The 13,812-nt window shown below is 49.9% G+C and overlaps 1 protein-coding gene across 5 annotated transcripts in view; it reads left to right on the top strand.

The window, feature by feature from the left end:
• PEBP4 (phosphatidylethanolamine binding protein 4) overlaps nt 1–13,812 on the top strand; it is a 190,713-nt gene that overhangs the window by 98,579 nt on the left and 78,322 nt on the right. For all 5 annotated transcript variants that reach the window (XM_081269476.1, XM_081269475.1, XM_081269477.1 and 2 more), the window contains one exon: nt 2,711–2,809. In XM_081269476.1, the coding sequence (XP_081125602.1) occupies nt 2,711–2,809 (99 nt within the window). The remainder of the gene's footprint in view (nt 1–2,710; nt 2,810–13,812) is intronic.

Raw genomic sequence — 13,812 nt, 5'->3', positions numbered from 1 at the left:
CCAAATTCTTAGAAATTTTCTCAGGTTTATCTTCACATTCTCTGATTTAATTTACCATGGCATCTAATATGTGGTTCCTTGTCCTTTTGGATTTTAACATTCAACAATCAGCATTTGCATCCCTAGACTCTGGAAAGCTGCCAGTGATCCCAATGGTCACAGCCAATGTTCTTTCTGGGTCATCACCCCCAACTGTCATGGCGGCCGTATTGACACCACCTCCCCCCCCCATCCTTGAACCCAGGACTCCAGGCTCCCCTAGGGTCCCTCCGGACTCTCTTCCCCTCCCCCACCCCCTTCAGTTCTCCCTCCACAAGTTCTCTCTGAAGGATGCTGTCCATCCCCAGGTCCAGTGCCTGTTTGCCAAGTCTAGAGAGAGCTCCAACCTCATCACTCCACTGAAAGGACACCTGCCTGTGCGTTCCAACACCAAACCCACAGGCTCGGCTTCTCCAACTTTCTACTCCTGGTATCCATGGTGCCATTGTCCTCTAGCTGCCCAATAAAACCTGAGTCGTCCTGAGCTTCTCCCTCTCCGGCATCTCTGGCCGGTCACCGCGTGCTGCTGTTTCTGCGGTATCGATGTCTTGCCAATCTCTTTATCACTGTTGCTAGTGTTTGAATTACAGTCCGTCTCACTTTTTTCAGAGTATTGCAGGGATCTTTTTGTCCTTGACTCTGTCCTCGCTGTGCCTCTCCAAAACACACATTGAATCATGCCGCTTGTCTGCTCCAACCTTCGCAGTGGGTCCTGCTACACCATGCATTCTGAGTGCCTTGGGACATAGAAAGCTGTCTATCAAGTGGCCCCAGTGCTGTCTTTAGCTTGTCACCCATCATACCTTCCCAGATGCCCTAGGTCCCAGCTGTTCCTCAGATGTCCCCTAGGCGTCCCCATGCCTTTGCACATGCTACTCCCTTTGCTGACAGAGGGCTTATCCTGACCTTTACCTGCTCATCCTTCAAGATCAAGCTCAGAGACAACCCTGTGCAGCCCTCTGGATTCCTGAGGTCCAGAGGTCCGGGCTCGCTCCCTGCGGTTCCCTCTGTACTTGGGCACCTGGAACAAGGTAGAGAAGTTGCGTATGTGTCCATCCAGGTCAGAAGGAGGGCCAGCAATCCCTGGTCATCCATCTCCTTGCCCTCTCCTCCCCCTACTCCCCCCACTCACAAGTCTAAGCCCCCACCCAGGTTCAATCCCACCCACACTGTGCATGCTGCACCTGACCAGACACACGGCACACAACCCTGCTGAGCTGGACTGCCCAGGGACCCAGCTCCATGCCTGTAGTGTATTCCTTCTCTCACTTTCTGAAACGACTACTTAATGCTTCTTCTCTATCCCTCAGTGTCCTACAACCCTTTCCCTGATGCCCTGGCCTCTAATTCATTGAAAACTAGAAGCAATCAAGAGACAAACGTCCTCACCCTGACCACACCTTCCAACTCTGTTGCCTCAGAACCGTGCCCCCTGCTCCTCCCAGAGACCAGGCCCTGCCCTTTGCTCTGTTCCTGTCCCCTCCCACCTTCCTCTGGCCTTGGCCTGGCGACAGCTGTCTTCTTCCTCTCTGCCATGGGCACCTGCTCTCCTGCAGATCATTTCCTTGGGCTTACAAACATTCTGACTACCATCCGCCGCTGTAAAGAAGCCTCCTGGCTCTTCCTTCCTCTCCAGGCACAGCCCTCCCGCGTCCCACCATCCCACACCCAACTTCCCTCTCCCGGCTCACCTCAGCCTCCTGCGAGCCTCAGTCCTTCCTCCTCCGCGAAGCTTGTCTTGCCAACATAACGGTGATCTCCACGCTGTCACATCCGCGCCCTCCTCCTGCTCTACGTCTCAGCCCCCTTCAGCCGGGCTGGCCCCTTTCTCCTTCTAGAAACACCTGCCGTGTGGGCTCCCATGACACCCGCTCTCCAGGTGCCCACACGTCTAAAAAGGAAAATCAAGGTCCAGCGTTGCCCTTCCCAGAACCCTCTTGGGGTTCTGCTGTACTTCCAGTCGACTCCCACTCTGACCCCAGCCCAAAACCTGCTGGGCCTGGCCCCTGGCACCCGCCACCCCACCCTGTCGTCCTCTACCGCTGGCTGCAGTGACCTTCTTCCTGTTCCCACCCGAATACCTGGAGCAGCTCCTGCCTCTTCCCAGAGGCCCGTTTCCACTTGTCCCACCCAATTTCACCTTCATCTCAGCTGGACACCTTCTCACCTGTTTATTTTTATTATCTGTGTCTTAGAATAAAAGCTCCCTGGAAGCGTAGAGCATACCATCCACGCTCCCCTGGCCTCCTGGCACCTGGAGTAGTGTCTGTCGGGGACAGAGAGGGTGTGCGGCTGAAGTTGGTTGGAGGGTGGAATGAAGGTGTCTGTTGACTTGCTCCAACTGTACCCAAAGCTCCTGGAGGGTGGGTGCCCTGCTTTAGGTTCCGCTGTTTCCTGCAAGATGCTGGGGACCTTCTTATAAATAGGCCTCCTTGGACTTATTTCTTCATCAAGGGAAAGCCAACAGGCTCCGGGGTCTACTTCATAACCTGCATTTCTCTGAGAATAAACACAATGAGGGGGATGTCATGAGATCAAGGACCAAGTGGGGAGGAGGGCTAAGGGCCGGCCAGCCCTCGTCAGCTGGAATGGGGGTAAGGGAGCCCCCCCCCCCGGGATTCTCAACAACCTGGCCCTGGTGCTACGTCACCTTCTGGTGTGTGTGTTACAGGGTGCAACCTACACCTTGATGATGGTGGATCCCGATGCTCCCAGCAGGTCAGAGCCCACCAAGAGATACTGGAGACATTGGCTGGTGACAGATATCAAGGTAAGCAGGCCAAGAGGCACTTTGGGACCTGTTTGGAAGACTATCATTCTGTACAGACTCTCCTTTAGAGGGGGACGAGGTCAAGCGAGGATGGTCATGTCAGGTGGCCCCCAGCACTCAGCTGTCAGCTTTTTCCAAGTTCACGGTGATTTAAAAAGAAGTCCAAGGACTATCGATGGCTGCACCAGGACACTGAGTTCTCAGCACAGAGCAGGAGAAAGCCCTGATATCTAGAGTTTGTTGATTTTTGTGGCCTAGGTAGTCCCATCACAGGCAATTTCAAGTCACCAGTGATTTAAGAACTAACTCACAAAACGTCTGAGAACACAATGGTTGGCTCCAGCACATCAGTGGATCTGGGGGCCCTGGTGCGATTCCTGAAATCCAGCTGGCAGTCCTGGCAGTGGGGGAGGGGTGCGGGGGGGTCCTCCTGCTGGGCAAGGGGCGTGGAGAAGCAGGGTGACTGCCCTTTCTTGTGCAGAAACAAACAACACCTTCCCATCTGACGGTGAAGGAGCCTGGCTCGCCCTTTCCAGGGCAGGTCTCAGGGACACAGATTTGGTGGGCTTTTGAGGGGCTTCTGGGGAGGGGGAGGCTCCATTGCCAAGCAAGCCTTTGATACTCTGGGTTAAATGGAATGAACCCCATTCCTCACCCGATGGCCTTCTAGAATTTCTATTGTCCTCATATACACAACGGTCATCCCTTGGTGCCCTTGGGGGTTGGGGTACCAGGACCCCCCCCCACCATAGGTACCCACATCTACAGGTGCTCAAGTCCTGTATATAAAATGGTGTAGGATTTGCATCGAGCCTATGCAATCCTCCAATAGACTTTAAATAATTTCTAAATGATTTATAATACCTGATACAACATATATGCTACGCCAATAGCTGTTATAGTGTATTGTTTAAGGAATAATGGCAAGAAAACAGTCTATGTGTTTGGATTCAATTACGCGCGCGCGTGTGTGTGTGTGTGTGTGTGTGTGTGTATGCAGATAGTGATCAATATAGATAGATACATTTTCAGTTCTCAGTTGGTTGAATCTGAGGAAAAGGACCCCACAGGTACAGAGGACCAGTTGTATATCATATGCATTTATTTCTCAACCTCATGAAATTAGAAAATCCTTTGCTCACAAGTGCCTGGCCATGTCATGTGGGGCAACCACACTAGCCTATGGTGTTCACAAATCTGTGCCTGGGAACCCTGCGGGTGGCTTTTGAGAAGAGTATGTGATGTCCTCAGACCCTGTAAGGTCGTGGGAGCCCAGAGCTAGGAAGCCTGAGTTTGGATCCAGTTTGGTCTCTGACTACCAGCTCTGTGACCTTGGGAGCCCGTCTGGCGTCCCTGGCTTTGTCTATGATGCAGGAGCATGGTATTGATTTCACGGGGTCATTGTGATGATGGGTGAGACGGCCCCCTGACAGCACACTGGAAAATGCAGAGAAACCCACAGACCACAGCTATGGACAGAGGAAGGGGCATCCGTATAACTAAGTATTGACTCCTGAGCAAGACACCAGAGTGGGGACCAGGAGTGGGCAGTTAGCCTGGCAACCGACCCCAGCCCCGTAACCAGGCCCCTTCCTAGGAAGCTCAGGGGGCAGCCCTCCTTGGGGGCAGACTGACTGCTGCCCAAAGGGCTCCCTCAAGGACTCCCCAGTAGCAGCTTCTTGGGCAGGGCCCAGCTGCCTCCCAAGGCCCTTCCCTGGCCAGGTGTTCCTCTCTGGAAACACTGCAGGGGGGGCAGCTGGGGGAGCGCCACGCCACGGGGATGGTGGGGAGCAGAGGACTCAAAAGGGGACGCTCTCTCCGTCTAGAGCACTGCTGTTTTCTGGATGCTGGTGACGTTGGCAAAGGGTGGTGGCTCAAGAGCAGCACCTGCCCCAAAGGTCAAATTCACTGCCTGCACACTCAGGCGCACAGGGCTTCCTGCAAGAGGGTTCCACTCCGTGATTCTGAAGCTAGAGAGCAGATGCAGCCTCAGATGGGATGGTTTCGGAGCCGAGGGGCCATGGGACCATGACACGGCCTCTCTTCAAAGCCCTCAGCCCTCCTCCCACCCTGCCACTCCCCTCACCCCAGTCCTCACTCGGGACACATTTCCCACTGGAGCCTGTGCCACAGATGTGCTTAGCCCCAGCAGCTCAGTTTAGAGGCAAAGCAGGTGGCAGGTGACAGGTGGCAGCTGTCAGGCAAGACTGCTAAGCCGCAGAGCTTAACCAGGGCCACCTGCCCGGGTGCAGCCCTCGACTTCCCGATGGGCCAGCTGGAGGAGGCTCTGGTTTCAGTCCCTTTTCACCCACTGTCCCTCGTCTGGTGCCCAGCAGGAAGCAGCAGTCCTCCCGGCTGTGTCCACTTGGCTCTGCCCATCTGCCCCCGAATTCCGCCAGCCACAAAGACACTATAAGCCAAACCCGCTGAGGTCCCGGGTCCTGGACCTTGGCCACAGGAGGCCAGGGCTCTGACCCAATCTGGGAGCACTGCCTCTGCGCTGGTGCTCTGCACGGCCCGGTGGGTCTCAATAGCAGGCACTCAACGTGCCGGCAGCTGGTAACCTGCGGCCTCCCAGGCCCTTCGGCGCCAACACGGCCTCCAGGGTGAACGAGCGGTGTGGAGGCAGGGGAGGCGTGGGTGCTGGGAGGCTGAGGCTGTGGGCAACAGTGCCTGTGGTGGACCCATCCTCCAGTGAAAAGCACGCTTGAAACTTGCCAGGTCTCCACCACCATGTAAAGTAGCATCGCCCATCTCATGGATGGGGAAGCAAAAGCTGGAGGGCTGGATGATGCAGGCTTTCAACGGGGCGGGGGGGCTGCAGAGGTGGGTCTTGGGTGCATGCCCCAGACTCCAAACCACGCATGCCTGACGTGCAGGGTGGGGTTGCAACACGTTCTGCCAGCTTCCTTCCATAAGTTGGGAAAATATCTCTGCAGCTCCCCGAGATCCCTCCCAGGGCTCTCTGACTGACTGCTTGGTAGGTAGAAGCTACCCAGAGAGTGCCCCCAGGGTAAATAAAGCACACCTGGTCAGTGTTTTGAACCCCAGGAAACTACACCCCACCCACCATGATTCCCCAAAGTGTCTCATCAGGAAAGCATGTGGTGACCTCCCTGCAAGTGACAACAGCCCTGAGAGTCCCCAGGCCACAGAGGCAGACTTGGTGGAATCTGGGCTGGCCTTGAGATTGGGGGATGGAGTCTAATTAGATGGTGGACCAGACCATGCCCAGAAACATCTGTAGCCCCCCAGCTCATCCCAAAGAGAAGCTGGCAGGGTATAGACTAGAGTTAGGATAACTTCTACTCCTGCAGGCCACTTAGATGAAAATTAGGAGTTGAGAGATGCCCAGTAGTAGGGACCAGGCATTCACATGGTACCCTTTTGTTCACTAATTCAACAAATATATTTAACAGTATTCAAGGTAGCATAGTGGTTAAGAGCAGTTACTCTGGAACCAAACTTCTGTGTTTCAAATCCCAAACCCACCATTATTAGCTTTGTGATCTTAGGTTAGTTGCTTGACTTCTCTGTTTCAGTATACTCCCTTGTAAAATGGAGACAGTAATAGTCTCTACTTCACACTGTCAGCGTGAAGCTTAACCGAGTTATTTTAGAGAAAATGCTTAGGACAATACCCAGAACACATAGCCAGCCCTATACAGTTTTTATTGTCATTGCTCTAAGTCAAATACCTCTAGAGGTCTGGGTCATAAACACAAAATAGAAGAAGGCATTGTTCCTGCACAGTGGTAGTAATATGAGAACCCAGGGGCAGACATGGGGTGGAACTTCCTATATCTGTGGGTTCCCATTGGCTCAGGAACAGGACTAGAAGGCAGTACCCAAACCTAGCCAGACCAGGGCAGGCTGAGACTGATGTCTACCGCCTGGTGTCCTTCCCGGCCTCTCTTGGAAATGTCCCACAGAATAGAAGAGCTTTGGACAGATAAGGTCTCCGTGCCGCTACCCCAGCCCTGTGTCCCCTGCCTTCCCTCAAAGCTGCTTTTCAGTCCTCATCGACTCTGATTAATAATCCTCATGCCGAAGCTTCATTAAGATATCAATTAATTTGCATCCGTTCATTTCAAGAGAAACACGGACTGGTTCCCCTTCTGCTTGTGTCTGAGATGAGTGCTCGGGGCTTTCCGTGTAGAGACTGTCATTAGACTCTTTATTGTTAATGGGAATATCGAGCACAAGAAGATGGTGCATTAATACTTTCCACAAAGAATGTCATGATTGGTGACAAAGAACACGAGGAACAATTAAGGAGACAAGAGTACCTTTTTTTTTTCTTCCAAAAAAGAAAATCTTCCTAGAAACCGTCAATGATTCTAAAATTTGCCCTGAATATCTTTTTTGTTTTAAGAAAGAAAAGGAGCCGGCAAGTTCCTGTTTCTCTTTCATTCAGTGCCCTCAACCTTTGGCAGCTGTAAATGCAACCAATTCCGGGGCGAATTGAAAGGACCTCTAAGGGGTCATTATTCTGTCTACTTTTCTATAGGGTTGAATTTTTCCATAATTGGAGTTGGATTTTTTTTTTCAAGGACCTCTAAGTGCGTTTGGTGAATAAGATAAAGGTGGGGGGGACCCAATAAACAGGGCAATGATGATAGCTCCCTGCTTTCTTGAAATGTGGTCAGTGTGTGCCAGCATCCTTGTGTGTGAGTGACAGGTCCCACTCCTGAGTGATTTCAGTCAAGTCGCTTGACTTCTCTGAGACTGTGGCTTCTCCTCTGGAAAACCGACACAAGTCCTTACTCCCCAGGGCAGAGATGAGCAAAGGAAATTACATAAGCAAAGGAAGCCTTCCTCAAGAGGTACATTAGCCTGATTCTTAATCAATCCAGCAGCGAATCCTGTAGAAATCTAAATATGTATAAATAATTATGGAATGTAATTTTTTTATATATACTCAGAACCCCACTAATGATAGCAAACAGAATAAATGATGTTTACAGGACCACAAGGGAGCCAAAGAGCCCCGGCTTTTTAGGGTTGTGGCCCTGCCTGGGGAGGGTTCACTTTAAGTAATGAGACACCTGGAAAGCCCAGTTACGTCCCTGAGAGCATGCATGTTTAGATCCAGGGCCATTGAGAGTGTTGCCTATTGGGGTCAGAAACCAGGTTTGTTTCCCCCCCTGGGGTGGGAGGAGCCGGAGCCTGGACTTCAGGGCCTGCCTCTTTCTTCTGGCCGGGAGTCTCTAAGCCTCCGTTTCTTCACCATTACGATGGGTGTAATATCTATTTTCAGGTGTTCAGGCTCCCTATACATAATGGTAGGGACTCTCTCCCCCAATACCCCAACCTTGAGATCTGACCACAAGAGAGAGCTACTGAAGAGTTAGCCAAGTTCCTTAGAACACTGGACTCAGGTTTAGCAAAGTTAAACTTCCAGACAGGGCCCTTTTGTCTTTCAAGTCTAGAAGGATCGGAGTCCAGCCTGGAGGGCCCGGCTTGAGCTAGGCCAGCTGGGTGGAGGTGGCCAGTCAATCCTGTTCTTCAGCCTCTGGGGACCACCCTGTGACTTGCTGGATCAGGCCCCCTGGGGTCGTCCCTGACAACAGGGGGCTGGGTTGCAGGGGATGGTCAGGCCTCAGCTGGCCTCTCACAGCCGGGGCTGTGGCCCCTTCTTCTTTTATTTTGAACCCAAGCCAGCAGCACCCCTCACCATCTCCTTATCACCACCGTCCCCAGCCGTTGTCATTGTCCTACCCCAGGGATGCCTTCGCTTCCATTCAAAATGATTTAAATAAAATGTTGCTACAAAGTGGAATATTATCTTTTGATGAATGTTTTTAAAGCCCTTTAGGTTTTCATGGTAATTTGTGGTGTAAAATTATTTGGAGATAAGAGCCAAATTAGCTCTCCTATGCTGAGGTCGCTGTGTCCTGTTATCCATGTGAGCAGTGTTTAAATATAATCAGTCCTTAGACTAATGCAGCATAATTGTTCATTTGAAATAGCTTTTTTTTTTTACTCCATTCAATGAGTCATTAAAATATTCAAGGGATAATGCAGTGAATTGGAAATGAATTTATCATATTATCCCATACATACTGTAGCACTTCAGGTAACTAAGGAGAAAGGCGGGGAGGGGGAGAGGATGTGGATGTCCCGCCCCCGGGGAGGGAAGGAGCTCGAACACGACCACGGTGTACAGGGCTTTTAGTGGGTCTGTGGCCAGGCGGTACCGAGAGGCCAACGGGAGGGAGAGGAAGACAGAATGCTGCTCTTCAAGGAGCTCTCTCTCTCTCTCTCTCTCTCTCTCTCTCTCTCTCTCTGCACTCTGAGAATCTGTGCTCCACCACAGCTCCGCTGTTAACTTATTTTTATCAAATATGTGTTTATATCAGAAAGTCGTTATGGAAACCAATTCTGCCATCCAGGAGAATTCCTGGATCAGGCAGAAAATTCTCGCAACGCCCCCTGCCACACACACACACACACACACACACACACACAGAATTGCACAGCCTTGCTCACCCAACTCTGCACTTGCTCTGACCTGACGGCAGGGGTGGTGGGCACCCTGGCTCCCCTCCAGGGGCAGAGCTGTGAGATGGATGTGCCTGAAGCCAGCAGATCCCCGTCCACCCCATCCTACAAGGAGGAGCCAGGGCTTGCTGCTGGTCCCTGGGAGTCATCACCCACCCTCTGGCAGAGGCTCTCAGGAAAGGACAGGGCTGAGGATGGGAGGAAAGGCCGTGGCAGAATCTTTGAAGCACAGTGATCCTCCCTTCGACTCAGGGAAGTCCTGTCCCTGTGCATGGTTGGTGCCGTGCCCTGGGCACACTATTTGAAGAGGGCTGGGGACCAAGCCGAGGACAGTGGACAGAACTGTGAGCCTCTTTAGAAACCACATCAGGTTAGCAACCACCAAAGAGGAGGAGGGCCAGCCTCAGGAAGCCAGAGGACTAGCGGTGGAGACCTCACTGAGAAGCAGGGAGGTCCTGCTGTCCCCACGGGGCAGCATAAGGACCCATAGGTAAAATGTGACAGGCTGCAATCTGACTCCTTACCAGGAAGAACTTTCTAAGAATTGAACTGCCTGATGACGAGCACATACCCTGCAGAGTAAGTCCCTCTTCACTGAAAGTAATTATCCATGGGAGGCCCAGGAAATGTGCTCCCCAGGTGGAGGCTGGTGCAGGGGACCAGACAGATGTGCCCCTTGGCACCTCCAAACAATGTCTTTTTTTTTTGAGAGAGAGAGAGAGAGAGAGAGAATTTTTAAAAATTTTTTTTTTCAGTTTTCAGTGGACACAACATCTTTATTTTATTTTTATGCGGTGCTGAGGATCGAACCCAGCGCCCTGCGCATGCTAGGCGAATGCGCTACTGCTTGAGCCACATCCCCAGCCCCCAAACAATGTCTTTAATGTGTATTTCCCCTCCTGACCAGAGATATCTTAGAGCTTATATCCATAAAACTAACATATAAACACCACCAACAACTCAAGAAGGAAGAATAAGGAGAGAGGGAAGAAGAAAGATAGTAAGAAAAACCATCTACACACTTGGCAGATGGTACCAGGCATTGCCTTTTATATTAATATCTCATTTAACCTCACAAAAGGAATTAAATGGAAGGGGAAGGCAGAAAAAATAAGAAAACTGAGGCGTGGAGTGGTAAGCAACATGCCTAAGATGTCAGAGCTAGCAGGTGACTGAGGTTTGAGCTCAAAGCCTAACCACATACTCACAATGCCATGGTGCTTTTATTAGCACTTTGTGTTGCTATAACAAAATACCCGAGGCTGGGTCCTTTACCAAGGAAGGAGATTTCTTTAGCTCGCAGCACTAGAGATTGAAAGTCTTTCAATTGGAGATTGAAAGTCCATCTGGTAAGGACCTCGTGGAGGATAGCGTTACAGTGGTAGGAGCCCATGTTGAAGAAATCAAATGTTAAGACAGGAAGCCAGAAAATTTCAGGGACCCAGGCTTGCTCTTTTTTATAACAACTCAGTCTTGAAGGAACTAACTAGGGTCTCAAGAGGACTACACTGATCACTTCTGCAGGCCTTACCACCTTCCACTGGGCCCCACACCTTAAAGGTGCCACCACCTCAACACTCCCATACAGGAACCCAATCATTCCTTGGGGGACACTGTCCATCCAAATCATAGCAATACTTCTGCAGAGTTCAGGTGGGTTCCACACTCACTACCGAGGCACAGCCTTCGTAAGAGATTGCTTCGGGGTTTGTTGCTTTTGGAGTCTCTTTTCCCTCTCGTGCTGGTGGGAGTAGTGTGGGTTGAGGTCAGTGTGCTTGGCACCTCAGCTGAGGCACCGCCGTGACCCGGGCGTTCAAATGCAGCCTGGCCTCAAAGATCAGTTCTCCAATATACCATGAGCAAATGATTAACCTCTCCAAGTCTGTGGCCTCATCTGAATAAGAGAAACCACTGCCAACCCCACAGGAAGGTTGAGGATTGGGTGAAGAAATCGGTTACACACCCAGCACACAGCAGATTCGATGTAGACGCTGCCTCTTGAGTATCTCTGTCTCTGTCACCCTAAGTCCTCCACAGGGAGTTTAAAATGCTAAGCCTTTGATAGTAAGGAGCATAGGTCACTCCCAAGAGGTACGACGGGGCCTGACCAGGAGAATGGTCACCACTTAAAAGACCTGGAGGGAGAACAGCCACCCAACAGGATCAGACTTCACAGAAAGATGTTAAGAACAATTGCTTGGTTGTGCTCAGCACTGACTGTGGCTCTTCAAAATAAACTAAATTAAATTAAAATATTTATTTGATGAGAACATGTTAGAAATCTTAAATGCAGTTCTTCTGATGCCCACTTGGAAAGACAAGGCCAATATACAGGAAATACCTCAAGTGATGCTCTGTGGTATGGCACCAACTCCAACTGGCCTCTTGTACTCACAGTGCTATGAGGCTTAGGAGCCTAGCAACCCTCGAAGGAGGCGACCTCTCCTCCTCCAAGGCTCAGCTCAGATGTCACCTCCAGCCAAAGTCTTGCCCTCACACCTAAGACCAAGTCAGTCCTGCTCATGCTTCTTCCACACTTAGTCAAACCACTACTACTAGTGCCCTCATCACGGGGGTTTGTTATTATTGGAAATTCTTTTCCTTCTTAGACCACGAGTTTCTGGAGAGCAGAAGTGTGTCTTATTCTTCATATATCCTTAGCATTTAGCATGGTGCCCAGAACATAAAAGATTGTCAGTAAATGTCGAATGAATGATGAAAGACATGGATGGACAGATGTGTGGCTGGATGTTGGGTAGGTGGGTGGATATATAGATGGATGGATGGATGGATGGAGAGATAAATGTTGGGTATGTGGATAGACAGATAGATGGAAATGGTATCACTCTGTGATGACTTCATGGTGGAGATAGAAACTGAGCTGGGACTTGAATGGTGAGCAAGCCAGAGAAGGTCAAAAGATAAGGAAGGGAGCACCATAACAAAAAGCTCAATGTTTGATGGGCCCGAGAAAAGAATCATAAATACAGAATAAAAGCCAAGATGACTGAGTCAGTTGAGGCCCTTATCACTTGTCTCTGGATTTTCATTACTAAAGTCTTCACTGGCCCCCCTCCTGGAATATCACCCCCTACAAAAGTGTCCATCTTCCCTTCATGGGATAATTTTTCTAAACTCTAGGTGTGATCACATCACTTTCCTATTTGAAACCCCAAAGTGACTCCCCAGTGTCCAGGGATAGAATCTCCTCAGCATGTTGTTCAAGTCCTTTGAGGCTCTGTCCCTGCCTGTTCACCTCCCAAGCTTGATGATCTCCTAATTGAGGTTCCTCAGACCTTCTCTGTTATCTCAGGTCTCTGTGGACCATTACATGCTTTGATCCCTTCTCCCTAAAATCCCTGCAACAATCTGCAAACACCTGGTTGCTTTAAAGGGGTCCAGATCTCTAGATGAATTACACCTTTCAAGGTCCAGAAAGAGATTAGGTTCAGATCACAAAATCATTTCCACAAATAGGAGAGGCAAATGTAGATTCCTGAATTGAGACTGGTGAGTGTAACATCAATCCCCATCAAAATGAAGAAATGGTTAATATGCAGTGGCTCTGAGACAACAGAAAACAGTACACATTAGGAGTCTGCCTAGGCTCACAAAGCAAGTCCCTCCTGACCACGTGGATTTCTTTGTTGGTACATGCTCTTATCCTTTGGGCCCAGAAAGAGCTGTAAGCAAGCCCAGCCCAGCCTGACTGCAAAAAGCATGAAACTTGTCAATCATGGGAACCTGTAGGCAATGAGGTGGGTTTGTGGCTTGCTAATGAACCAGTCCTGAAGAGTACTGATGAATGATTGAGTCTCAGTCTTAAAGCTGGTCACTGCTAACATGCCAGGAGATTCTGGTATGAGCCTCATACCAGAATGTTTTATAAATAGGATGCCCACCAAATTCATAGGTCACATGAAATTTCAAGGAGTACTAAATATGAAGGATCACACAAAGCAGTTCATTTGGTTAATCAGAAGAATAGGCCTGCATGGCAAAAATTAAATTTAATAAGGATTAATCTAAAGTTCTATATTTAGGTTCCAAATCAATCGCATGCATACAGAATGGGGAAAATCTGGCATGTCAGAGGTTCATGAAAGGAAGAGATCAAGAAGAATTTTTTTTTTTTGTTAATTCTTAAGCTAATTTAAATCCAAATTTTAAGCTAATAATAGAATGTCAAACCATTATGCAGAAGTTAAGACAGTTAATATAATCTTGGACCACATCAGTAGAAGTAGAAGCTTTCGATCATTGAAGAATCATCGCTCTCCTTTCTATGTATGGACCAGACCACCCCTGTTCACTTGTTCATTCATTCATTCATTCATTCATTCATTCATTCAACAAGTGCTCAGCATATCCTGGGTGGTAGATTCATTCAGTCACTGAACACCAAGAGTGTATGCCATCAGATCCCTTCCCTTAAGGAGTTCCCTGTCTGGGGGTCTGAAGTTTCAATGATGAGGGATGATAAAGTTCTGGAGACCTCT

This window comes from Spermophilus citellus (genome assembly GCF_964194105.1).
Source record: "Spermophilus citellus genome assembly, chromosome: 16".
Taxonomy (NCBI): Eukaryota; Metazoa; Chordata; class Mammalia; order Rodentia; family Sciuridae; genus Spermophilus; species Spermophilus citellus.
Note: the sequence above shows the minus strand (reverse complement) of the source record. Positions and strands in the feature narration are given on the sequence as shown.